The 25,337-nt window shown below is 47.0% G+C and overlaps 3 protein-coding genes across 14 annotated transcripts; 2 read left to right on the forward strand and 1 right to left on the reverse strand.

The window, feature by feature from the left end:
* Positions 1-87: 87 nt before the first annotated feature.
* On the forward strand, positions 88-8,598 carry LOC108618245 (uncharacterized). 12 transcript variants are annotated; one of them, XM_089473125.1, is made up of 4 exons: positions 88-189; positions 7,407-7,502; positions 7,872-8,001; positions 8,066-8,598. In XM_089473125.1, exons 2-4 carry the CDS (start codon positions 7,433-7,435, stop codon positions 8,289-8,291), a joined length of 426 nt encoding a protein of 141 aa, XP_089329251.1. In that variant the 5' UTR covers positions 88-189; positions 7,407-7,432; the 3' UTR covers positions 8,292-8,598. The 12 variants fall into 12 exon arrangements, with proteins under 12 accessions (XP_089329251.1, XP_089329254.1, XP_017869667.1 ...); XM_089473128.1 differs by having other exon boundaries at positions 7,410-7,502; XM_018014178.2 differs by lacking the exon at positions 88-189 and adding an exon at positions 1,248-1,389.
* r (carbamoyl-phosphate synthetase 2, aspartate transcarbamylase, and dihydroorotase rudimentary) lies at positions 8,597-24,913 on the reverse strand. The gene is made up of 7 exons (XM_018014097.2): positions 24,481-24,913; positions 18,875-22,853; positions 18,696-18,800; positions 11,640-11,779; positions 9,413-11,264; positions 8,957-9,340; positions 8,597-8,884 (listed from the first exon to the last, which is right to left on the reverse strand). The coding sequence occupies exons 2-7, from the start codon at positions 22,844-22,846 to the stop codon at positions 8,675-8,677; spliced, it is 6,663 nt and encodes a 2,220-aa protein (XP_017869586.1). The 5' UTR covers positions 22,847-22,853; positions 24,481-24,913; the 3' UTR covers positions 8,597-8,674.
* On the forward strand, positions 13,608-18,026 carry LOC108618197 (uncharacterized). The gene is made up of 2 exons (XM_018014110.2): positions 13,608-14,350; positions 15,187-18,026. Exons 1-2 carry the CDS (start codon positions 13,707-13,709, stop codon positions 17,792-17,794), a joined length of 3,252 nt encoding a protein of 1,083 aa, XP_017869599.1. The 5' UTR covers positions 13,608-13,706; the 3' UTR covers positions 17,795-18,026.
* Positions 24,914-25,337: the final 424 nt, after the last annotated feature.

The raw sequence follows: 25,337 nt of genomic DNA on the forward strand, positions 1-25,337 counted from the left end.
ATATAGAGGCATGCATACATACATACATGTACATATGTCGATGTTGTCGTCGCCGCTGGCGTCGTAGCACAGCGATTAGTGTAATTTATCAGCCGCAACGGCAATTTGTATTTAGTGGGAGTGGGCAAATGTTTAGCAGCTTGGCTGGCGCTGGACGTGCGGAGTGAGGGGTGTGAGCTGTGGGCAGAGGTAAGCTGTTTGACGGTAAAATTAACTTGGCTGTTATCAAAATCAATTATTATTGTCGCCGATGCAACTGCTGCTGCCTGCTGCTACTGCGCTGGCGTCACAATAGCTTCCCGTTGACGTCAACGTTAGCTAACTGTAGCCTAACGAAGCATCTGTGATGTGTCAGAATGTTGTAACAGTTGTTGCACCCTCACGCACACACGTGCGCATACACACAGCTTAGCATGTGCACGCTTTCTTAGTTACACAGTTTGGTGGACTTGCACAGTTATCTAGTGATGGCATTTGACGAATTGCCAATTCTGTCACGATTCTTGCACGTGCAGCTGTAACGCATGCGCCACTGCTTTAGCTGGAAGCAATGCGGAAGTGAAGCGCATTTATCGATTAATTTGAATTTCAATTAATGAACGCCCATCATGGGCAGCTATCGCTATGAACGATAACATTTAACGGCCAATGAAGATTTCAATGAATGAAATAATACAAAAATAAATCAAATGAATATAAATAATTTAAATATATTAAAAATAAATATTTAAACAAATGCAATGCATAATGATCAACCCAAATAAATTACAAATAAGCAGCCTGATTTATTACAAATAATATAAACACATAAATAGCTTAAAACATTCATTGTACTATTTTATTTGGCTTCTCCCGAGTGGCGTCTCTTAAAAGTTTTGTGTACTATATACTTAGAAAATGTCTTTTGAGAAAGCAAATCTAAATTAAAACAACAAACAAATACAAAAACAAAAAAAAAAAAAAAGAGAAGCAAAAATAAAAACAAATATTTAGTACGAACACTTCTGTGCGCTCATTGAGGCCGATGCCGTTGAGGCGGAGAGTGTTTAAATGCCGACAGAAATCAATGTGTTTTTATATACTGTATTCAGAAGAAAAATATACATGTTTTAAAAAGATTTTGTGAATTCCTGCTTTATTATTCAAATAAATAAGATACAGATAAATAAGAAACAGAGAAATACTTTGCGCATGCAAACAACAATTGAAGAGATTTTGTTCAATTAAAATTACAAGTGCGATTCGCTTAAACAATGTGACGAATTCCTGTCCCCTGCATAATAAATACATCTATTAAGTTATAAAAAACGGCATTTGACATAACCAAAAGACAATAATCAACTGTATTTAAATATATGTATATATTCCCATAAACAACGCAATTCAAAGGTTTGTATTTGGCAAGCTTGATATATGCAGGCACATGTGTACATATAGAGACATACAATATATATGTATTTGTTATGTATACGTTCTCTGAAGTGGCAGAGGCAATTTTCCAAAAAAATTTCCCAAGCAGAGCAAAACTGATTTGCCCATAGAGCGTATTACGCGTTAAGATTACAATTGGACTAACTCGACTTTCTCTACTATTTCCCATGCTGAGTGTAAAGAATTTACATACCCGCTCATATATAACGAAACAAGAATATCGGCGAAAGAAACGGCAGATCATTAGAGATTAGAGGGGGAGATAGAGGGAAGAAAAATGAAGATGACAGATAAATGAATAGAGAAAATACGGGAACGAGATGGGTAAAGAGAGAAAAAGAGACTATAAGATTCAAACATGGACTTTAACATTGATTCGAGTCCGTCCGAAATTCTTGTAAAGTCTGAGTATCAGTAACTGAGTTAGCTCGATTGAACGAATAATAAACCATCTGGGTTTCTGTATAATCAGAGGTATTTCATTTCACTTTGGATAACTTCATATCACATTTTCTTTAGAAATAATAGGAACTGTTACAGTAGCAGCAATAATTGATTATGTTAACTATAAAAAAGTTTGGCCTTAAAGATTTCAAGCGTCGTTTTTTGCTTTTAAGCGAGTATTAGGCAGTCGACTACAATGTTCTAAATTTTCGTTGATTAACAACGTCACAGATCTATTTATACCTGTTCGTATATATAGGAATGTTGTTTGTTTTCGATATCTATATATATACATATATATATATAGAATCGTCGCTGATCGAGCTGAATTATAGAAAACAACAAATTATATTACATTAAGTAACAGTTAGATTTTCGAACAGCCATAAAAATAATAACACAGTTTCAATAGCTTTTCACACAGCATTAAAAATAATTATTATTACAGTTTCGAATTTTCGCTTTTGTTTTATCAGGAACTGAGATGAACGCAGTAGCTAAATGGCAGATGTTAATTGACATCTGGATAAGCTAACTATTACTTAACATCCTGAATAGAATCGCTGTCAATCGTGTGAGCGAGTCGTGTCTACATATATACATATGCACATATATACTGTAGATATATTTATATAATACATATTATAAGTACATAGTATGCTTATCTAATATTCTAAATAAATAAACAGCTATCAGAGAGTGCAATGAATGTAATATTTAATTGACATCTGCTTTTGCTTTTGTTTTTGCCTTTGGACTTTTGTTGCTTTTGTGTTTGGCTCTGCTTTTGGCTGTTTTGCTTTTGCTTTGAAATAGGGAAAATATTGTTCAAGCGAATGGAACCGTAAACATTTGATGTTTATCTATAAATGTGCCCGGCACTACGGGAGCAACAACAACAGCTCATTATATCTATGATATATTATTGCTAATGCGACTTGAAGTAAAGTATAAACAAAACTGTTTTCCAATTGTCTTGCTACTAAACTCAACTTATTTCGAAACAAATAAATAACTAAACTATTTTAGATGTTAGAACATAATATCTAAGCGTAAGCTACTGAAAATAGGTATTATTTTATATGTTGATCAATTTTATAGGGTTTGAAAAGACTATTGATAATTTGACAATTTTTTTCTAGCATTTTTCCGACTTATCGAACTTCACATCTTTAAAATCGATATATTCGTGCGCATAGACGAACGGATGGATGGACGGACGATCGGACAGACGAACTGGCGAATGGATGAATAGGCAAACAGACAGACAGACAGGCAAAAAGATAAGTCGAACGAATGGATAGACGGACTGGTAGACGGAAGAATGGACGGACGGATGGACAGACGGAAGGATAGATAAACGGGCGAATGGACGGACGAAAGGGCGGATGGACAAATGCACAGACGTAAGGAAAGCTAGACGGACGAATGGACGGACGGAAGGACGAACGAATGGACAGACGGACGGACAGAGAGACGGACGGGTAGTTAGTCAGAAGGCAAAAGATACGGACGAATGGACGGACGGAAGGAAAGAGGGATGGACGGACGTATGTACGGATGGACGAATAAACAGATATGCAGAAGGTCAAGACTAAAAGAACTTGGCTGTTGAACCACCATAGGAATACATACATAAGTATGTATATGTATATGTATATGTATACACTTTACGGTATAGGCAACGCCTACTTCTGGCTGTTACTAGCTTGTGACTAAATTAAAACGTTTTTAAATGTCAAATTTTGTCGCACAGCTTATTCATATATCGTCAGTACATTCTGTTTATGATAGAATTAAACTCGAATTAAAATTGTAAAAAGAATTGCTAAAAATACTCTTCTGCCTCAATTGAAAATTTGCATTACAAAAGCAGCTAGCCAAGTCGGCTGAGCTGGCCAAGTGAATCAGCTGCTTAGCAATTTAGTGTTGGGGAAATTAGCAACGAATCCGGAACAGGGGTTTGGGCAGGTAAGCATCATTGAATATTGAATCAATGCAGGAATAACTGAGCAACAAGCAGCTAACATACAATTCATGTACTGTCTGAATACCTGCCGCTCTTATCAGTTGGCTGGAAATCGAAAACTCTTGTTACACCCGACGTCATCCCGGGCCGCATCTCGTATGAGTAATGTTGAGTCGCAAGGGCTGATCGCTTGGCTGGAACATAAATGAATGTGTGGAGCAGACTCTCCGCTTGTCGCTTGTTGCGTCTCGCTGCTCGCTTCTCGCTTCTCGCTTGACATTGAATTGTCGCATCGCTTTCATATGCTCGCGCACATGTCGCAACGTCAGCTCCAGTTTCATTGCGTTTAATTCGATTTAAGCTCATTAAACAAAATCGTTTGGAGAGTCAAGTTTAAGTTCGCACTTGGAGCAATTCAGAGCAGCTCGACGAGTGCCTTCTCTTCCGAATATAATTCCAATTTCGATTCCCATTTCCATTCCATTCAACCGTTTGTTTGCTTGCAACGTCTACGTTCAAGTTGAAGCCGATGCCGATGCCGATGCCGACGTCGTCGTCGAAGCCAACGGCGACGTCGCCGTCGCTCGCTTTTGGCGCAATCGAAAGTTACGTTTGGGCTTTACGTAGCCAGCATTAGTCGTACGCTGAGTGTCGTCGACGTCAGTTCACAGTTTTCATTTTTAAAGATCCCAAAAAAAAAAAAATACAACGAACCATAAAAGCAAAAAAACAAGAAACCATAAAAAACATATCCTTAAGAAAATGTAAGCAAACATTTAGTGAACAAATTAAAAGGACTTCAGTGCGCTCTACTTGAAATAAGAATTTTGAAAAGTATTAAAAATTCGAATAAAAATATTTCAGTGTTACATCGAAACATTTTATGGGCACACCTCGGTACTTCTTTCAAGTGCGTCGGTCTGAAACATCTCGCAATTATGTAGAAAGTAGTTGAATAGCCGAGGCCGAGAATATATACATATATACATATGTATATATATATATATTTTTGCAAGTCAGATAGACAGATGTATGTACGGATCATATAGAGGAAGTATGAAGCAAATATAAATTCTGATTAGGAAATCAGCAAATTGAGAAGAAATTCTCTTTTTTGATTATTTTGTATTTTGTTAGTCGTGCATCTTGAATCAAGAAACCTTGTCAAACTCTGAAGGAAATTAGCAGCTTTTATAATGCCAAAGATTGAGTGTATACATATATATTTATTGGCCTGCTCCATTCACAATATATGTATACAAATTTCATATGGTTTGTTTTGGTTGTCATCTTTTTATTGGATTAGCTATCATTTGATCAACCAAGAGTGCGAGCTGCAATTGCCAATTTACTAATTTTAGCATATTTATGAGAGTTGCCTTAGTATATGTACACACATTTATACATATGTATCTATATACATGTATATATATCGGACATGTGACTGTGCTTCCACTTCCACTTCCACTCCCAATCCCGTTCTGTTATTTATAACTATTAATTTGTGCAATTAACTTGCAAATCGCTGCAAACAAACAGCTGATTAAATAAATTCAACTATAAAGAACACAAATATGTATATAAAGCTTCACAAATCACAAAAGAATGAAATAAAATGTCAATTTGTATTGCTATTAAACTCGAACTCGCATTTCTCCAGTAATTTCGCCCGTTGTCATGCAATCCCACCTCTTCCCAGTCACAGACCCAGTCCATTTCCCAGCGTTCCTCCCAATTGGCTGCAGCGCAACAGGCAAACGAATTGCCATTTCCAATTGGAATCGGATTCGGGTGTTTAGTTGGGATTTACATGTGTACGTCGATATGTTAATCCGTTAAATAACAATAAATTGTATGTATGCATGTGTATCTATGTCCCATTTAAGAATACTTAACGATTTCGATAGTTTTTTTTTATTGAAATGCAAATCAAGCACTTGCCATAAAAAAAAAAGCAGAAACTGAAACAGAAATTGAAATAACGCACCCAGATGAACAAAGCAAAAGCTGTAAACAGTTAACATTCTGTGCATGTTCTACTGAAAAGTTCCTCTTTCCGTATCAATATTGGTTGCAAATTTTAGAAATTCCACAAGCATCCACTAGATGTGCGTATATATGCGAATCATTAAATGAGAAAGAAGAAGAAAAGCGTACATATAAAACTAAATGTTTTTACAAAGAATGAATAAAAATAAATGGGAAATACATATGTACATACATACATATTTATGTAGGCATGCTTACATCGTTGAAATGACAACTTTTGAAGCCACTCGCATACATACATATATTTTTTACATGCTTACATACACCACTGTATTTGCATATATACATATGTATGTGTGTGTATTTATTTTTGATGAATTTCGCATTTCACGCAGAATATTTATTATTCACTATCTATTTCGAATGGTCATAAAATGGCGGCACGTGGCTGCAGACCAAACTGGTTGTTGCCCATTTAATTGCCAAATCGTATCACTCACGTGTCAAATAAGTCCGATTTATTTGAAATAAATTAAAGACCAATACATAATCACACGCGTGCATGCATACACACATATGCACGTATGTGTGTACATGCAAAGATATACATACATACATAGTTAGATTGTGTGGAACATTAACATAAGTTGGCCATTTCTATGCAAATTAGAAATTGATTGCAGCTTGTCTCGCTTTGATTGGGTAATTCGTACTTAAACATGCTCACGAGATCATTTTAATTAGCCATAAATCAATTGCAGCTTTATTATTGCCATGCAAAAAGCACACTACGCACTCGAAAAGCTCTCCTGAAAGGTAACGGAAATATTGGCATAGGCATTGAGACAGCAAAAGTAAAAACAAAAGCAAACAAAAAAAAAGTATAGTAAAGCAACATGTTTCCATTAAAACGCATTGCAAATGCAGCGTTTCCATTACTAGCTGTTAGATCAGACTAATTGCCTTGCTTAACACTGCTCTGGCATTTGGGATCTGTATGCTGTTGACTAGTGCTGCCAGGCGCGAAACTTTCTCAAATTCTTTTTATTTTCGTTTCGTTTTTTTAATTGTTTGAGAACAAGCACTCAACAATTAAATCTAATTAATTAATGTCATCTAAATCACGGACAGCGACAACAGCAGCAGCAGCAGCAGCAGCAACAACAACAACAATGGCAACAACGGCAACGGCAGCTCCACTATAATTGAAAAACGAAACCGAAACCGAAAATCTTGTCACTGCTGTTGTTGTTATTGTTGCTGTTGTAGCATGTTGATAAGGCCAGATGAACGAATACGTTGGGTAGATCGATTAATTAGCACAAGCTACAGCTGGGCGTGGCGTGGCTTGGCCGGGAGTGGGCGGGCGCGAGTAGTCTCCGAGAGATTGGCCAACAATCGGATGGAGTCGAGCGTGACCGTGGCTAGCGGTTGCTGCAACTGGGTTAATATACAATGCACAAGAGATAGCCACATAAATAACAGTTGTGTTGCTGTTATGTGTTGGTTAATGCAGCTAATAATCTCAGGGCCTTTTATTTATATTTATATTTGGTTTTTTGCTCTCTTCCAGCAGTTCGCCTCAGCTAACAATTTGGAATGGAGCCAAATAGCTATGTGCAGGCCTCGGCGTTGCCCAACAGCAAACGTTTCGTTGTCGAAGATTCAAGTGAGTGTCCCGGCGCGACCAAGCGCCTAGCTTCCGGCTTAGAAAGTAATCTGTCCCAATGGCGGAAATGCGTCGTTGTGGGCGTCGGCCATTGCCAAACGGGGGCATAGGCAAACGACAATAAAACGACTCTCTATCCAGTCAGCCAACTAGCCAGCCGGCGAGCCAATCACCGATTATAAACAAGTTGAAGTTCAACAGCGACTTGGCCCTGAAACACTGAGTCGAATGTGCATCATGAATCAGGCCAAAAACTGCCAGACAGCTAGGCATTTGCTACAAACTAGATCACTAACCTCTCTCTCTCTCTCTCTCTCTCTCTCTCTCTCCTGCTCTCTTTCGCTCTTGTTCTCGCTCTCTCTGTTGTAGTTACTAAGGTGACCTCGGATGGGGAACCGCACGGCATGATGACCATGGTGGCAGGTTTGTCGGGCTTATTAGCAGCCATTATTATATTGGCCGTGCTCGTTTCGATGGTGGCATGTCGCAAGCGTAAAACGTAAGTGATTATTTCCACAAATCATCAGCCATATGAAGATTCAGTTAGCTGAAATGTCTTTTAGCTGTTGCCACAAAAGGAAGGCCTTGCAGCAGCAAGATCCCAGCAAATCATTGGCCGTGGCCATGACCAGCGTGGAGAGGTCGCAGCAACAGTTGGCCGGCAATCTGAATGCCGCCTTTGCGGAGAGCACACTGACCCTTAGCGTCGATGTTAAGGACAAGGACAAGGACAAGGACAAGGACAAGGATAATCAATGGCCCACAGCAATTGTGGTTCAGCGCTATTAGACGCAGTGATAGCGCTGGGAAAGCACGTGATGATTGTGAACACAAGAGACTGAGATGCCGTGGTGGCGCCAACGAAGCCGCCACAGCCAAACATAACTTTAAGCGAATTATAGTATAGAATACACATTTTTTTTTCATGATTATTTGAATTCATTGCGAATTTGGCGCACTTTTTTGTGCGTGTGTTGAGCAATGCCAAGAAATGCTATCGATAACCAGACTATCGACAGCTAGCCGAGGCAACAACCGATACTGTAGCCATTTAGTCCGTTACCATTAAAATAGAAAAAAGAAAACCGCAACAATATTAGCAAAAATTTGTGTTTATGTATGAAAAAAAAAAAAAAAGTACAAAAATAGAAAAAATATTCATTTAAATTCGTTCAAAGCGCCGTGCTGCGACAGCCGACGACCATCGCCAGCAGCGCCATGCGAATGTACATGCCGTACTCCGCCTGCCGGAAGTAAGCGGCACGCGGATCCGAGTCGAAGTCACGGCTGATCTCATCGACGCGAGGCAGCGGATGCAGCACGATTGTCCGCTTGTTGGCCCGCGTCATCAACTTGGGCGTTACAATGAAGTGGCCACAGCACTGCATAAAAATAAATAAATAAATTACGTCAATTCCCAGATAACTTTGTTAACTTCATTTATTTTTACTTACTCGCTGGTATTCCTCCTCGCTCTGGAAGCGCTCACGCTGAATGCGTGTCATATAGAGCACATCGGTAGTGGGCAGCGCCTGCTCAATGGTGTCGAAGGTCACTTGGTTGACGCCTTGCTGATGCAGATAACGCATAATGCTCTCGGGCATGCCCAGGCCGTACGGAGCGACATACTGGAGCGTGACATTGTAGAGGGTGAGAAGGCGGGCCAATGAGTGGACGGTGCGTCCGTTCTTCAGATCGCCGACCATGGTGATGGTCAGGCCGTTGACTGTGCCGATCTCCTCACGGATGGTGAATACGTCCAGCAGCGCTTGCGTGGGATGCTCCCCGACTCCATCGCCGGCATTGATCAGCGGCTTTCTCGAAAACGATGCAGCACGCTGTGGCAGGCAACGAAGGATTACGAGTTAGCTAAGCACAACATTTAATATATATCCACAATATTCGCTTACCGAGACGGCGCCCGGCTCGGGATGACGCAGGACCATGACATCTGCATAGCTGGCCATCACCTTGATGCTGTCCTCCAGTGTTTCGCCCTTTTTCACCGAAGAGGTGACCTGATCCATGGTGATGACATGACCGCCCAGGCGCTGCATGGCCGCACTGAAGCTGCACTGGGTGCGCGTGCTCACCTCATAGAAGATGCTGGCCATGATTTTGCCACGCAACAAATCGTCGACGGGCCGATCCTTGGTCACGCGCGACTTGAGCAGCTGCGCCAAATTGAACAGATCGTTGAGCCGCTCCTTATCAAAGATGTCCACGGAGAGGATGTGCTTGCCAACCAAGCAGTGCGCCACGGGATTCGGCTCCGACAACGACGAGCTCTTTTGCAGATAATCCTTCAGTGCCGTGTTGGAGTCGAGACGCAGGCGTGGCGATGGCGACACCGGACGCAGGAAATTGCCCGCCGCCGGCGATGTGCTCACGTTGGCCTCATCCACGAAATGCACGGCCGAGGCACGCGGGGCAGCGGTGCTGGTTCCTTCGGTCAGGAGACGGGTGAAGGTGTCGTTGGCATCCATATCGCTGGGCAGCTCGCTGCCCTCCATTTCCAACTTTTGCGGCAGCGGCATCTTGGCGCGCACATTCTGTCCAAAGCCAGGCTGGACGAGCACCTGGCCATCAATGTAGGCCACCTCGCCGCGCAGCACGACGCGATGCACGCGACCCGTGACCTTGGTGCCATTGAAGGGTGTCCACTGCGCTTTTGTCTTCAGCTCGGCGTTGTTAATGGTCCACTCCTCGTCCAGGTCGATCTCCACATAGGTCTGCGGCTGCTCGGGCAGATTGAATATGTTGCGCGGATTGCGATGGAACTTGCGCTTGATATCCTCCAGTGTGAGCCGGCCCTCGCGCACGGCCTTCAGCAGCATGGGCAATATGGTCTCCAGGCCGGGGAAGCCGGGCGGCGGTCGCTCCGATTGCTTCTCGGCCAGCGTGTGCGGCGCATGATCTGTGGCAAACACATCGATGTATTCCATGTGCTCCCACAGCGCTTCCTGATCCTCGGGCGAGCAGAGCAGCGGTCGCACCTCGGCCATGCCCACGCCCAGGCGCTCCACATCGCGTGTGCTAAGGAACAGATGATGCGGACACACCTCACAGGTGACGCGCAGACCCTTCTCCTTGGCGGCGCGTATCAACTGGATCTCCTCCTTGCGGGCCACATGGCAAATGTGCACCGGCCGCTCCAGCAGGTGGGCCAGCAGAATGACAGCCGCCATGCTCTGCCGCTCCGCGTGGCACACGATGGGCGCCCGCTTGGGCCAGCGCGACAGATGGCGCTGCCAGGCGGCCATGTCGCTGAGCCGCAGGGTGCCGAACGTGTCGTTCAGATACATCTTCAGCCCGCACGCCTGGCTGGCCAGCTCCCAGACATTCTCCCAGTTGGTATCGGAGGCGCCCACATATAGCGCATAGTCACAGCGGGCGCCGGCGCGCGCCAGCTCGCGGAACTGATTGAAGGTCTCGCGATCCACAATCGAGGGATTCGTATTGGGCATGGCGCAGACCATGGTGACGCCCCCAGCCAAGGCGGCGGCCGTGCCGCTGGCAAAGTCCTCCTTGTGCGTGGCGCCCGGCTCTCGCAGATGCACATGGACATCTATGAAGCCAGGCAGCTTAATGATGCGACGCGATGTCATGCAGTCGGTGTGGGTCTTCATGAGCGGATTGCGACCCGTCACGCGCATCGATTCCACCAGCAGCTTGGTGCACTTTACGTCCGTTACCAGGGGTATGGAATAGTCGACGGCCAAGCGACGTGTCCGATAGCCATGGGTCATGAATGATGAGACCCTAAATACAAATTAAAGTCTAATTAATCAACTGTGTACAGTTAGTCTCATGAAAATCGCATAGAAAGGCGATAATAACATAAGGTGAGTTGTATGAATGAAAGTATATGTACATATAGATATGCTATAAGATATGATATAGACATGTATATTTATCATGTTTATATCATGAATCGATCATCAAAATATTACTTTATATAGAGTAGTGCTCATGAAAATCGCATAGAAGGGCGTTAACAACATAAGGTGAGTTGAATAAGAGAACACATATAAATATGGATCATCTGGATTCATGTTATATGTATGTATTATCTATATATCATTTATGGGTACATCTTCTATTCATATCCTTTATCCCGACCTTGCTTGGACTCACCTGCGTATACCGCCACCACGCATTGGCAAATTGATAACCAAATCGAACTGTTTGGTGGCCAAAAACTCGGCCAAGTGGCGCAGCTCGCCGTTGATGTCATCGGGTGTTGTCTTATCGAATGTCCACTGTACAGACTCCACCTGCAAAAGGAACCAAGAATATCGCAATTTAGGACTGGCTCACAGCTCATAGATCAAGGCCACGTCATGCAGCGCTATTTGCCATTTGCCATTAGCTGGCCAATTGTTTGCCTAGGGCATATAAAGATATTGGATCTTTATGGAGCTACATAATAATGCACTTGTATTTTGACAATAATGCCAATAAAAAATACGACAATAACAGCAAAACATTGTAAGCTACATGTGCACAGTATAACCAGGCTAGCAACGAGGCCCAAATCCGAGTTAATTGTTATCGATAACTCAGTGGAGAAACAAAGTGAAAGAAAGCATATAGAAGAGCAAGAAAGAGCACTTTGATATCATGAAACAAAAAAGCGGGGATTCCACAGTCGCAAAATTAGAAATACCCGAACAGTTAGGTAACATTATCGATAACAATTATCTAAGTCGTGCAATCGTTAATTGCTGCAAACTTGAATTTTTATCCATTTTCCCAAAGCAATTACTATACAAGATTGTAGATCACTTAATATTTATGTATTCTAATGCATGTTTCTGGATTAGATTCTAATCGCATTATTATATAGTCCATTAGTCTCGGCAAGTATAGCACGAGACTTAGAGAAAATGATTATAAGAAACAAATATATTCAAATTTCTTTGGAAAATATTCATTTCATCATCGATGATGCTTGACAGGCGAATTAAATATGGTGATTTATGATTTGTTTTTGTGGGATTACTAACTAGATAATCCACTATACATATATAGATGTATAGTGGACATAACTTGTGGAAAGTAGTTTGCCTGATCGCTAACCAAGATCTCTGGATCTCTAGAAGCATCGAGTCTAAAATTATAAATGCAGTAGGTATACGAAATTATAGTTATATTAAATTGAGTCTGAGCGCTGAGTTCAGTTATTCAGCAAGTGAATCTAGTCAAGATATTTATATTTATATGTCTTGAAAGCTTAGTTTCCGCACATTCAGCTTGGTCTTGCTCCACTGTGCGCGCCGGCTCTATGCGTCTTCTGTAGCCATTGCCGTGTTTACATGACAGAAAGTGCGATAACAATGCCTCCACTTGACTGGCCGGAAGCGTAGGAAGAAACAACACTTATCGCCGATTGGTTGTTGTTGTTGTTATGCTCGCCAATGGGATGTGCGAAACGGGCATATTGGCTTTGCGCAGAGAATAATATGCTAGATGTTGGCCAATCAAAATCGAGAACTAATACGAGCGAGAGAAGTGAGAAAAGATGTGTAAGATGAGAGAAGCAAGGATAAGTTACAAAAGAAAAGAAAAATGACAGAGGTGAGGAGAGAGAAGGGAGAGGCGAGAAAAGAGAGGATAGACAGGATTTGCATGTAAGCGAAAAGAGGTAAGCGATAAAAAAGCGTAATGCACTGACACGAGAGAGAGAGAGAGAGAGAGAGAGAGAGAGAGAGAGAGAGAGATGAAATAAGATAAGAGATGTAAGATGCGAAAAGAGATAAGTTATAAAATAGAATACAAAGATGAATGGACAACTGTTTACTTTTCACGTGGGAAATCTGAAGTTAGATGAAGTAAATCAACGAGAGAATATGGAAGGGACAAGGAATAAGAACTAGCGGACAAGAGGACAACGAGGAATGCAATAAGAAAGAGGAGTGGAAATAATAGAGAGCAGAGTCTTGAGAAGACTGCTGAACGAGTATTGAGGGATCGAGGAAACCCGATTGCAATTCGTTTGATTGTTGTTATTGGATTTGATGCGTCGCTGACGATCTTATCTGGGCAACCATCAACGACAACGACAACTACAACGACAACGACGACACTGGCATTGGCAGGAAAATGGAATTTGATCAGTTTAGATCGATATCAGCTAGGAAGAAGTGACAGTTGCAATCGAAGCGCTGCTTGAAGAACTCTCTCCTCGATTAGACACGATTCATGGGCTGCAACTGGTCCAAGACGCGGGACAGCGAAACGCTGCCCAATCCGCTGCAGCAGCTGCAGGCGGCCGAGGCGCCGCCGCGACTGCAGCAGCGCCGCCGCCAGGAGGAGAAGCGTCAGAAGCAGCTGGCCAAGCTGCAGAAGCGCAATGCGCGCAAGCGTCGCCATCAGTCCAAGGCAAAGGCGAAGGCTAAGTCAACGGCAACGGGTACGGCAAATGGCAACAGTTTGCGGCGGAGTCTGCGTGGCAGCAACACCAACAGCAACAGCGGCGGCAGCATGCGGGGCAGCCACAATTTGGCGCCGCAGCTGCGTCTGCTTGGGGGCAGCAACGGCAGCAGCGCCACGGAGTGCGTCAGCGCCCTCTATGCCCGCACGCTGGAGCAGCAGCGCGAGGAGCACCAGCGCATCATCGAGCAGAAGACGCAGTATCAGCTGGAGCGGCAGCTGCACACCTTTGTGCTGAACCAGCTGCTGCTCTGCATCCAGTTCTTTGGCCACTTCGAGCACGAGCTGGCCGCCATCGATGAGCAGCTCCTAGCCAAGCAGCGCGCCTGCGCCCAGACCCTCACCGAGCACAGTCTGCTGCACGCCAGCGCCATCGATGCGGCCGTGGCCAAGCGGCTGCTCTTCAAGCCCATGTAAGTTAAGGAATACTCAGCGGAAGCTCTAGATTCTCGTGGATTGCCTAGAGGTATTCCATTCACTCATTTATATCCTTCATCGAGCTCAACTGAGAATAGTCAGAGTCAGCTCTAAGATCTGCTTTGACCACGAAGTTTCCTTCTAGAATATTCTCTCTCTTACTTTGTTGTTCCTCTTCTCTTCTCTTTCTCTCTCGGTCTGTGCCTGTTTCCTCTGTTGCTTTCTTGTTCAATCTATCCATCAGTCTATCCCAACTGTCTATTTCTTTCTCTTCCTTGCTCCTTGTTTTGGTTTTTCCATACCTTCGGTCTCTTCCTTCTACTGGCTCTTCTTTCCTCTGTCCACATATTCGTACATGTATTTCAGTTTTTCTCTTCTATCCCACTTCCGCTTAGGCTTTCTCTCTTCTTTCGTATTGCTTCTTTTGTATCGTCGCTTTCTTTCTCTGTTCTTCCTTTCCTTTCTCAACCTCTTCTTATCTCTGCCTCTGATTTCCCTTCTACGTTTTCTCTCTCTTCCTCTCTCTGTCTCTCTTTGTCATCATTCATTCTTTGAACTGTCTCTCTCTACCCTAACTTTTTTTGGACTTTATACCTACCTCTGTAGATCTATCTCTGTAGATATCTCTCTCTGACTCACATTTTCTCTTCGACTCTCACTCCACCTCTCTTGTTATCTTCCTTATTCCATTGTCCAATCTCTCGTTTCCCTTACTTCTCTTTGGTCTTTCTGTCCACTTCTGTCGACCTCTACCCCATCATCCGTAAATTTCTTTCAATTTCAACCCCATCCCACCAGCCTAGCCCAAGTGACTCTCCTTTCTTCTACACAGAGATGGCCCATACAGGCAGCAGGCTGGTAGCGGCAAGTCCCATGTCAAGGCGCAGCCGTTGCAAAGGACCCTGACCTATGTGGTGTTCGAGAATGTGGACATTGCCCGACCGAATGATGCCAACTACGACTCGATAGCTGCGCTGTGCAAAGTGCTGCTGGAGACGGACTACTACAACACAACGCCCTGCCGGTCGCAGTACGTGCAGCAGCTGGAGCAGAGCCGTTGGCTGGGCTATGTGCGGCTGAAGCTGCGGGAGCCGATGCCAATGCAGCGCCGTTTGAGCAGCAGCCCGAGCAGTCCTAGCAGCGATGAGGGCGACATCGACATCGAGGCTGTTTACACAGATGGCAGCTCCGGCTACAGCACGGCCGCCGGAGCGGGCACCGGATCGGGCTCGAGGATGGGATCTAGGATGGGCTCCAGGGCGGGCTCAAGCGCGGGCCGCGGCAGCTGGTGCGAGGGCGACTACGACCATGTGTATATAGCGCGCCTGAATACGCAGCGTTCCATGGATGAGCTGAAGCTGATGCGTGAGCCACTGCAGCGCAATGTGCTGCCAGAGTCCTGCATACGACGGCTCGCCAGCTGCCTGCCAGCGTGGCTGGAGCAGAGCGACGATGAGGTCGACGACGACGACGAGGACGACGAGGAGAGCAATGGAAGTGCCAGCGACGAGGAGCACACTCCAGAGCAGAGCTGCCGCTCCGGCTACGAGACGGTGCAAGTGCTCCGCCAGTGCAAAATGGAGCAGCAGCGACGCCGCGATCTTCTCCAGCAATGCTATCTGAGCTCCCAGCAGTTCATGAACTATTTTGGCGAACTGTTGCGCCAGCAGCTGGCGCAGGAGCTGGGCATCAGCCAGGCGCAGCTGTCGGCGAGCAGCTACCGGGGCTGCAGCATCTACACCGCCACCGAGGAGCTGGTCCCAGCTATTCACGTGCCCCACAGCTGGCCGGACTGCGCCTTCGAGTTCAACCTGCGCGCCCGCCCCCAGCTGACCAATCTGCATACGGGCGATCGCTTCCAGTGGCCAACGGCGGTGATGCGCAAGCGCATCCAGTCCTTTGGCTTCCATGTGGTGCCCGTGGGCTATACGCCGAAGCGGGCGCGCAATCCCTTCCGCGAGCTGGAATGGCGCATTGTCTTCCCCCAGGCGGAGCAGTTCCTGGAGCGGCAGCTGACGCGCATGCAGCTGAAGGTGCTGCTTCTCATGAAGGTGCTGGTGCGCACCTTCGTCAACGAGAAGTGCCAGGCGATGGGCCACATCGTGGAGCAGCTGCGCACGCATCTCTTTTGGCAGTGCGAGCGCCACAGCAACGAGTGGCCCGAGGAGTTTCTCGGCGAGAAGCTGGTGCGCTTCGTGCGCACCTTCGCCGACTGCCTGGCCAAGAAGCAGCTGAGCGACTATTTCATCCAGCGACGCAACCTGTTCGAGCACGTGCCCGAGGATGCGCTGATGGAGCTGCGCACCATCATGGCGGGCATTGCCGAGCAGCCGCTGATGCATGTGCTCCAGGCGTTGCGCAATCTCCAGCACGCCGACAATTTTTATCCTAAGCTCAACTATGAGCGCCTGCTCGAGAATCTAGTGACGCACGACTATGTGCAGCTGCGCAGCTGGGCGAAGTTCTCGAGGAATCCCCTACCCATCGTTGAGCAGCCAATGGAGCAAGAGCAGCAACAGCATCAGGAGCAGGAGCTGCATGACGCCCAGGGCTTGCTCGGACTGCATCAGCATCAGGAGCGAACGCGCGGCAAGCTGCGCCGCAAGACCCAAATGCTGCGCGCCCAGCAGCTGAAGATGGCCGCGGAGCAGCGACGCAGCTCCGTTGAGTCCATCACGCTGGATCTGCCGCTGCTCCTGCCGCGAGCATCGCAGGCATCGCACACATCCAGCAGTGCATCGACAGCCGGCCCAGGGACCACAGCGCCGCAGCTGAATGATGGCATCGAAATCTTGCGCTGCACCAATCTGCTGGAGCTGCTGCTCGACCATATGCTGGCCATGCTGGCCAAGGCAACGGAGTTCCGGAATGCACAGCATGCCCAGCTCTACCTGGAGCAGGCGCAGCGCCTGTGCCGGCTCTACCAGCAGCTGGGCTGCTCCCAATACGCCCACCACTACACGGACGCACTGTGCCAGGCGGCCAGCAACATGGAGCGGGCCATGGTGCATAGCAATCAGAGCACTCCCCGAGTCAGTGGCAACTCCAGCCCCATGCGCCGCAAGTCGCTCAAGTTCGTGGAGCATGTGGTGCAGATGCACACGGGCGAGTTGACGCCACTGCAGCCGCCCACGCCGCCAGCCGCACGACGTGCGCCTCAACCCCCGCCCCCAGCTGAGCAGGAGGACGACATTATTGTGGAGGCAGAGACAGTTGAAGAAGCCCCGCCACAGCAACAGCCACAGCCAGAATCAGCCAAGGAGAACAACGTGCTGCTCGGTTCGCTGTTCCAGCGACTCCAACTGGATGCCGGCGCACTGCAGACGCTAAGCTCCAAGACGGAGCAGCTAATGCAAACACTGGCGCCGGAATCGAAGCGCGACGAGTTCCGCGATCTGCTCAAACGCAACACACAAAAGGTGAAGAGCGCCTTCAATTAGCAAATAGCCATAAATCCGCTCAGACAATCAGTCAACAATGGCCTTCAGGCATGGCCGATTAGCTTCTGCCCCGATAAAGGCCCACGGCATATCTCCTGTTTAACTAACTCTGTATTATATTATCTATGCCTTAAGGTCTGTACATAAAAAGGAAATCAGTTTTTGTTTTCTTACATTGAAATACGTGTAAATAATAAGAGGGAGTACCCGCCTCTCATTCTTTCTTCACTAACAGTAGGCAAATAATGAATGCGAAATGGTGTCTGTTAAGTTAACAGTGGTATGTTAACTGAGCACTGATCTATCAAAGTACTCAGAGAGTCATAAGAAATGGACGAAGAGGCCGCAATTTCATTAGCAAAAGGGTATGTTAAGTTAACAGTGATAGGTTTTATAACATAATACGGATCTGTTAAGCTCAAATTACGCACGTTGATCTTTGTATGAGAACGCCGAAAAGAGCTGTTAGTTTACATTAAGACCAACGTAACTGTTCTCTGCGTAACGTATGAGCTTTAATGTCCTCTCTCGCTCACACGCTCTCGCTGGATGCAAGCTTAGTCTTTCTTGTTCACTCCAACTTATTTAGCTGCGCAATTAATTTCACTCAATGCAGTTTGAGTACTTTGTCGATTTACAGAAGCTTTTTTTCGCCATTTAAGCAGACACCTAGAAAACTCTTAGGTGTGTGACTAAGACTTTATAACAAAATGGCAATGGAAGTTGTTAAAGCGATATATGCGAAATTAGTTTCTAGTCTATGGTAAAAAGTCCTGAATTTTGTTAGTGGTGAACTGAGATTATAGGGTAATTCGAGTCAACTGAAAGTCTAGATCAACTCAAGCTACAGCAACTGATATATAAAGCCGTTAAGATATAAATTCATTTCAGCCATACTCACATCAACGCCATGCTCCGCATAGAAGTCGCCGGTGCCCATCGAGGCGTACAGCTTGTAGCCCATCTTGGCCAGTTCCCGAATGGAGGAAAGCAGCTCCATTTTGTGCTGTGAGAACAGGAATATTTAAAATATATAATACATATATATAAGGCCTATATACATATATTCATTCGACGCACCTTGAAGCTGCCAATGGAGAGCAGAATCGCATTCTTGGGTATCTGGAAGCCCGTGGACATCATGGCCTTCAGATAGGCCTCGTAGCGGTTGTCCCCAAAGCAGGCCACCTCGCCCGTTGAGGCCATTTCGACGCCCAGCTGGACGTCGGCGCCAGCGAGACGCGAGAAGCTGAACTGGGGCACCTTGACGCCCACCTTGCCCACGCCGTGGAGCACATCGATGGGCTCCACCTCCATGCCGACAATGGCGCGCGTGGCCGTTGCCACAAAGTCATGATCGAGCGTCTTGGAGACGAAGGGGAAGGAGCGTGAGACTCGGACATTGCACTCGATGACCTTGAGCTCATTGTTCTTGGCGATTAGCTGCATGTTGAAGGGTCCCGTCACGTCCAGCACGCTGGCCAGATCGCGCGTGATGCGTTTGATGGCCTCCAGGGTCTCTGCGTTCAGATCTTGCGGCGGTGTGACCAGCGTCGCATCGCCCGAATGAACGCCAGCGTTCTCCACATGCTCCGAGACGGCCATGCACAGGATTTGGCCATCGGCCGCAACGGCGTCCACATCGATTTCCTTGGCTTCGGTGATGAACTTGGAGATGACCACCGGATGCTCGCGACTGACCTCGGAGGCTGCATTCAGATACGTATCCAAATCCTGATCCGAATACGCCACATTCATAGCAGCGCCGGAGAGCACATACGACGGACGCACCAGGCAGGGGTAGCCCACCTCCTGGCAGAACTCGACGGCCGACTGGAGATTGGTCAGCTCCTTCCACAGTGGCTGCAGGATGCCCTTGCGATCCAGCATGCGCGAGAACTTGAAGCGATTCTCGGCACAGTCGATCGACTCCGGCGACGTGCCCAGGACCTTGGCCTGCTGCCGATGCAAGTCCATGGCAATATTGTTGGGCAGCTGGCCGCCCATGGAGAGGATGATGCCATCCGAGCGCTCCATTTCATAGATATCCATGACGACCTCAAAGCTGATCTCCTCAAAGTACAGACGATCGCACATGTCATAGTCGGTGGACACCGTTTCCGGATTATAGTTGATCATGATCGTCGACTTCTTCAGGTTGCGCAGCTCCCGCAGACAGCCCACGGCACACCAGTCGAACTCCACCGAGGAGCCGATGCGATAGACGCCCGATCCGACGACGATGGTGTGCCCGCCGGGAAAGAGAACGTCGTGCTCCGATGCATTGTACGTGTTGTAGAGATAATTCGTGCTCGCCGGCCACTCGCCAGCCACCGTATCGATCTGCTTGACAAAGGGTCGGATGTTGTGCTCGTGCCGCTGCTGGCGCACGGCCAGCTCGGTACTCTTGGTGGCCATGGCTATTTGCTTGTCGGCGAAGCCCAGGCGCTTCGCACTCAGCAGCAGGGACGGCGTCAGCTGGCTGCCGGCGGACTCCAGCTGGCCGTAGAACTTGATGATGTTTTGCAGCTTGTGGAGGAACCAACGATCGATTTTCGTCAGATCGTGCAGCTCCTCGATGGACATGCCGGCACGCAGAGCGGCGGCCAGGACAAAGGGCCGACGATCCGTTGGCTCCGACAGTTGGTCCTTGTCGACGGCCGCCAGATAGGGATCGAAGCCCTGAACATCGCCGTCGACCATGCGCAGCGCCTTCTGGATGGCCTCCTCGAAACTGCGCCCAATGGCCATCACCTCGCCGACGCTCTTCATCGAGCTGCCGATGTGCTTGCTCACGCGCATGAACTTGGCCAGATCCCAGCGCGGTATCTTCACCACACAATAGTCGAGACTCGGCTCAAAGCAGGCCGTCGTATTGCCCGTCACCGAGTTGCGAATCTCGGGCAGCGGCTCGCCCAGCGACAGCTTGGCGGCGACATAGGCCAGGGGGTAGCCCGTCGCCTTGCTGGCGAGCGCCGAGCTCCTCGACAGTCGAGCGTTTACCTCGATGATGTAGTACTGCTCCGAGTGGGGGCAGAGAGCGTACTGAATGTTGCACTCGCCGACGACCCCAAAGTGCCGGATGACCTTCAGGGCGGTGCTGCGCAGCATCTGGTACTCGCGGTCGGACAGGGTCTGCGAGGGAGCCACCACAATGCTCTCGCCGGTGTGTATGCCCAGTGGATCAAAGTTCTCCATGTTGCAGACGGTGATGCAATTGTCGTAGGCATCGCGGACCACCTCGTACTCCACCTCCTTCCAGCCCTTGAGCGACTTGTCCACGATCAGCTGAGTGGAGTGGGCCAGGGCCTGCTGGGCCAGTGTCCTCAGTTCGTTCTCGTTGTTGGCAAAGCCGGAGCCCAGGCCGCCCAATGAGAAGGCAGCGCGTGCCATCACCGGATAGCCCAGGCGGCCGGCTGCCTCGAGGGCCTCGGCCACGGTATAGACCGCCTCGGAGGGCGCCACACGCTCCCCAATCTCATTGACCCGCTGGGCGAACAGCTTGCGGTCCTCCGTCTCAATGATTGACTGTATGGGCGTGCCCAGAATGCGAACATTGTATTTGGCAAAGACGCCCGCACGCTCCAGCTCGACGCCGCAATTGAGGGCCGTCTGGCCGCCGAAGGTGAGCAGGACGCCGTTGGGCCGCTCCGATTTGATCACCTGCTCCACATAGTCGGGCGTCAGGGGCAGGAAGTAGCACTTGTCCGCCATGCCCTTGGAGGTCTGCACTGTGGCAATGTTCGGGTTGATGAGCACCGTCTGGATGTTGGATTCGCGCATCGCCTTGATGGCCTGCGAGCCGGAGTAGTCGAATTCACCGGCCTGGCCAATGGACAGTCCGCCGGAGCCCAGGATGAGCACCTTGCGCGGACGGGGCTGCGGCTCGGGTCGTATCACGCTCAGTCTGGATGCGATCAGCTCGGGCACGCTCTTCTGCGGCTCTCGTATGGCATCGAGGAAGACGTCGAACAGGAACTCGGTGTCCTGCGGACCGCCGTGGTGCTCCGGGTGGAACTGTACCGAGAAGTAGGGCTTGCTGCGATGCACTATGCCCTCGTTGGTGCCGTCGTTGGCATTGACGAACAGCTCCTCCCAGTCGCCGGGCAGCTTGGCCAGGTCGACGGCATAGCCGTGATTCTGGGACGTGAGCAGACAGCGACCGCTGGCCCGATGCAGACAGGGCAGATTGTGGCCACGGTTGCCGTACTTCATCTTGTAGGTGGTGCAGCCGATGGCCGAGGCCAGCAGCTGATGGCCCAGGCAGATGCCGAAGATGGGCTTTGTGCCAGCCTGCAGAACGCGCTGCACCTGCTCGACAATCTGCCTGCAGCTGGCCGGATCGCCGGGTCCATTGGAGAGGAAGAGGGCGTCGTACTCCTCCTCCTTCAGCTGCGCGCTCCACGGCAACAGCTGCACAGAGGCGCCGCGCTGCAGCAGGCAGCGTATCTGGTTCAGCTTCAGGCCGCAGTCCATGATGGCGATCCTTGGCCCACTTGAGCCCTGCGGCGATTTATACAGTTGGATCTGCTTAACGGAGCACTCCTTTGCCAAGTTGCGCTCGTTGGGGTCCTCGAACGGGACTTTCGCCTGCTTGGCCGGCTCCTTGTAGACAATACGTCCCAGCATGCTGCCCTGCTCGCGCAGTTTCTTGGTCAGGCAACGGGTATCGATGCCGCTGATGCCGGGCACCCGATGATCCGCCAGCCACTGGGAGAGCGTGCGCTTGGAGCGCCAATGCGAGGGCGTTTCACAGATCTCGCCCACCACCAGGCCAGCCACTTGCACGGCGCCCTGGAGCCACTCAAAGTGCTCCGGCAGTCCAAACTCGTCCAGCTGCCCGGCATCCGGCACACCGTAGTTGCCAATCAGCGGATAGGTCAACACCAGAATCTGTGCACTATACGAGCGATCCGTCAGGGCCTCCGTGTAGCCCACCATGCCCGTTTGGAAGACCACCTCGCCGCTTGTGGCTGTGCCCTTGGCCCCAAATGCGCACCCCGGCATCACGGTTCCATCCTCCAGCTCGAGATAACAATCCGGTGGGGACATTTTGCAGCTGAGTGAAATCGAATACCAGAAATTATTATTAATATTCAGATTACGTTTATCTCTTGCTTTCTCTCTCTCTCTCTCTCTACCTTTCTCTACGTGTCCTCTCTCTCTCTCTCTCTCACTCTACCTCTCTCTCTCTCTCTCTCTCTACCTCTCTCTCTGTCTCTACCTCTCTCTCTGTCTTTACCTCTCTCTCTCACTTTTTCTCTACCTCTCTCTCTCTCTACCTCTCTCACTCTACCTCTCTCTTTCTCTCTCTCTCTTTGTTGTCTCTATCTTCCTCTCTCTTTGTCTGTCTTTATATTTTCCTCTCGTTCACTTTTTTTGCCTGTGTCTGTCTAGCCCCCCTCCTCTCTCTTTCTCTCTCTCTCTTTCCATTCATTTCTCTGTCCCAGTAGGATTCACATTTCGCCATTAATAAATTTATTTATTTATGCTTCTATCTCGCTATCTTGAGTCAGTGGGAAACTCTTCTTATCATGCAGTGAAATATAATATCTGTTAGTGCCCAAGCAAAAATTGAGCTGACGCGGCTAGCCTTTATTCAAAATATTCAAAAATTAAATGTTTATCTAAGATGCAATTGAAACTGAAACGAAGGCATCAAGTCGAAGTCTCAATAAGCAATGGGATTGCTTTTTGTTACTTTTATTATATGTATTTTATTTTTACTATTTATTTACTATTATATTCTAAAATAAAATCTTTAAAAATATGTTTGCCTTAAGTTAATTTATAATAACTTATTTTTTACTTTTTTTTTTTGTTTTATTCTATTTAATTTAGATTTTATAAATACCCGAATTTTGCTTCGAGTTGCCGGCTGAAATATGCTGTGATATTATAGTTCAGTCAGATGGAAAACTAAAGGTCGTGTGCTTTGACTTTTATTTTTGAATATGACCGTTAAATATATTTAACAGCTAGATCTTGCCTATAGTACTATTCCAATTACAATTAATATTAATTTGAGAGCATTCATGATTGATTGTTTGATGTTATCACATTTGGCATATTGTCACTGCAAAGTGTTATTCCCTATACCCTATGCCCTACACTTTACAGTTGGAATGGTTCCTCTCGCTCTCTTTGTTTTTAACCACATGGCGCGCTTATCATAAATGCATTTGCCGTGCAGGAATACAAAACACATGCACAACACACACACAACACACACACACACATATGTATGTATATAGTGGAAAAGATATGAAATAGTGTATTTTCCGATCGAGATAAGTTAGCAACAATTGGTTATTACTATGAGAGACGGACTTTAAAATAACAGAAACTATGCAGTATATACATATCTACATTATATACTATACATAGTAAATAGTCTTCGGCACTCACTATACGATCTCAATTTGAATATTTCAATTCCGATTGCACGCATCTTCTTTTCAAGCAACTGTTGTTCCTAACCATTTCCAATTGGAAAGCAATGCATTGATTCTTATTCGATCTGCAGACCGGTTCTCACACAATCAGCTACGCACACACACAAACGCATAAGAGTACACGCAAGCACACACACACACAAGCGCACGCACGCAGCAGTGTAACATAACATAATTGACAAATGTGCTGCCCAGTTAATAATGCAATTATCATGTACAGCTTTTGTTTACCTGTTGTTATTTGATTCACTCTAAACTTAACTCAAGTTTCAGTTTGCTAAGATTGCACGTTCAGCTGGCAATTCGTTCTGTCTGTCGCAAACACAGACAGCGCACGTGTTGCTTTTTTACGCACTTCACAAATCCCCGAACACGACAACCGGCTTGACGGCGTGCTGAACGTATTCTGGCTGATTTACGAACGCTACTCAGCGACAAGCGTTGATTACTTTAGTACAATCGGCAAGTCGTCGGAGAACTATAGTTACGCATAATTCTCGGCAATTTAATGGTCGCACATTCTGCGCACATCCGAAAGAACGAGCAATATACCACCTATTCTCATTATTATTTTCTGCTCATAACAGTTGCTCAATTGTAATTTAAGGCCATCTTCTTCGCTGAAGCAGCAGCAACAGCAGCTTGTCCTAGTACACCATATAGTTTTCTTCAACATCAGCTGTTGGCATTTCTATCGATATCTGCTTTTTTAAGGCACTTAAACACGCATACTTACATAAATTGAGCTAATTGCCGCTATTGTTGGCAAAAATTGATAATAATTTAATTTATAAATTGGCGCCTATTTGAAATTTAAATTGTCAACTGTGAGCAACAACAAAAAATCAAAATTCGGGCACCCACACTTTGGTTCGTAGCTCAACACTGGCTGTAGCCAAATTACACTATTTACACATGGTGTTGATATATATTTGAATTTGTGCAAGAATGTACTAATTAAATAATTTACTTTCTTGTTTTGCTATTTACTTTTTGCATTAAAATGAATTAAATAACATTTGTGTGCAGAAGTGGCAACGCTGCGTCGATAAGTTGATGGTGCTCAAAAGATAAGTGATGGGCTTTGC

Source organism: Drosophila arizonae, chromosome X (genome assembly GCF_054131065.1).
Source record: "Drosophila arizonae isolate 15081-1271.41 chromosome X, UAZ_ARI_1.0, whole genome shotgun sequence".
NCBI classification, from domain to species: domain Eukaryota; kingdom Metazoa; phylum Arthropoda; class Insecta; order Diptera; family Drosophilidae; genus Drosophila; species Drosophila arizonae.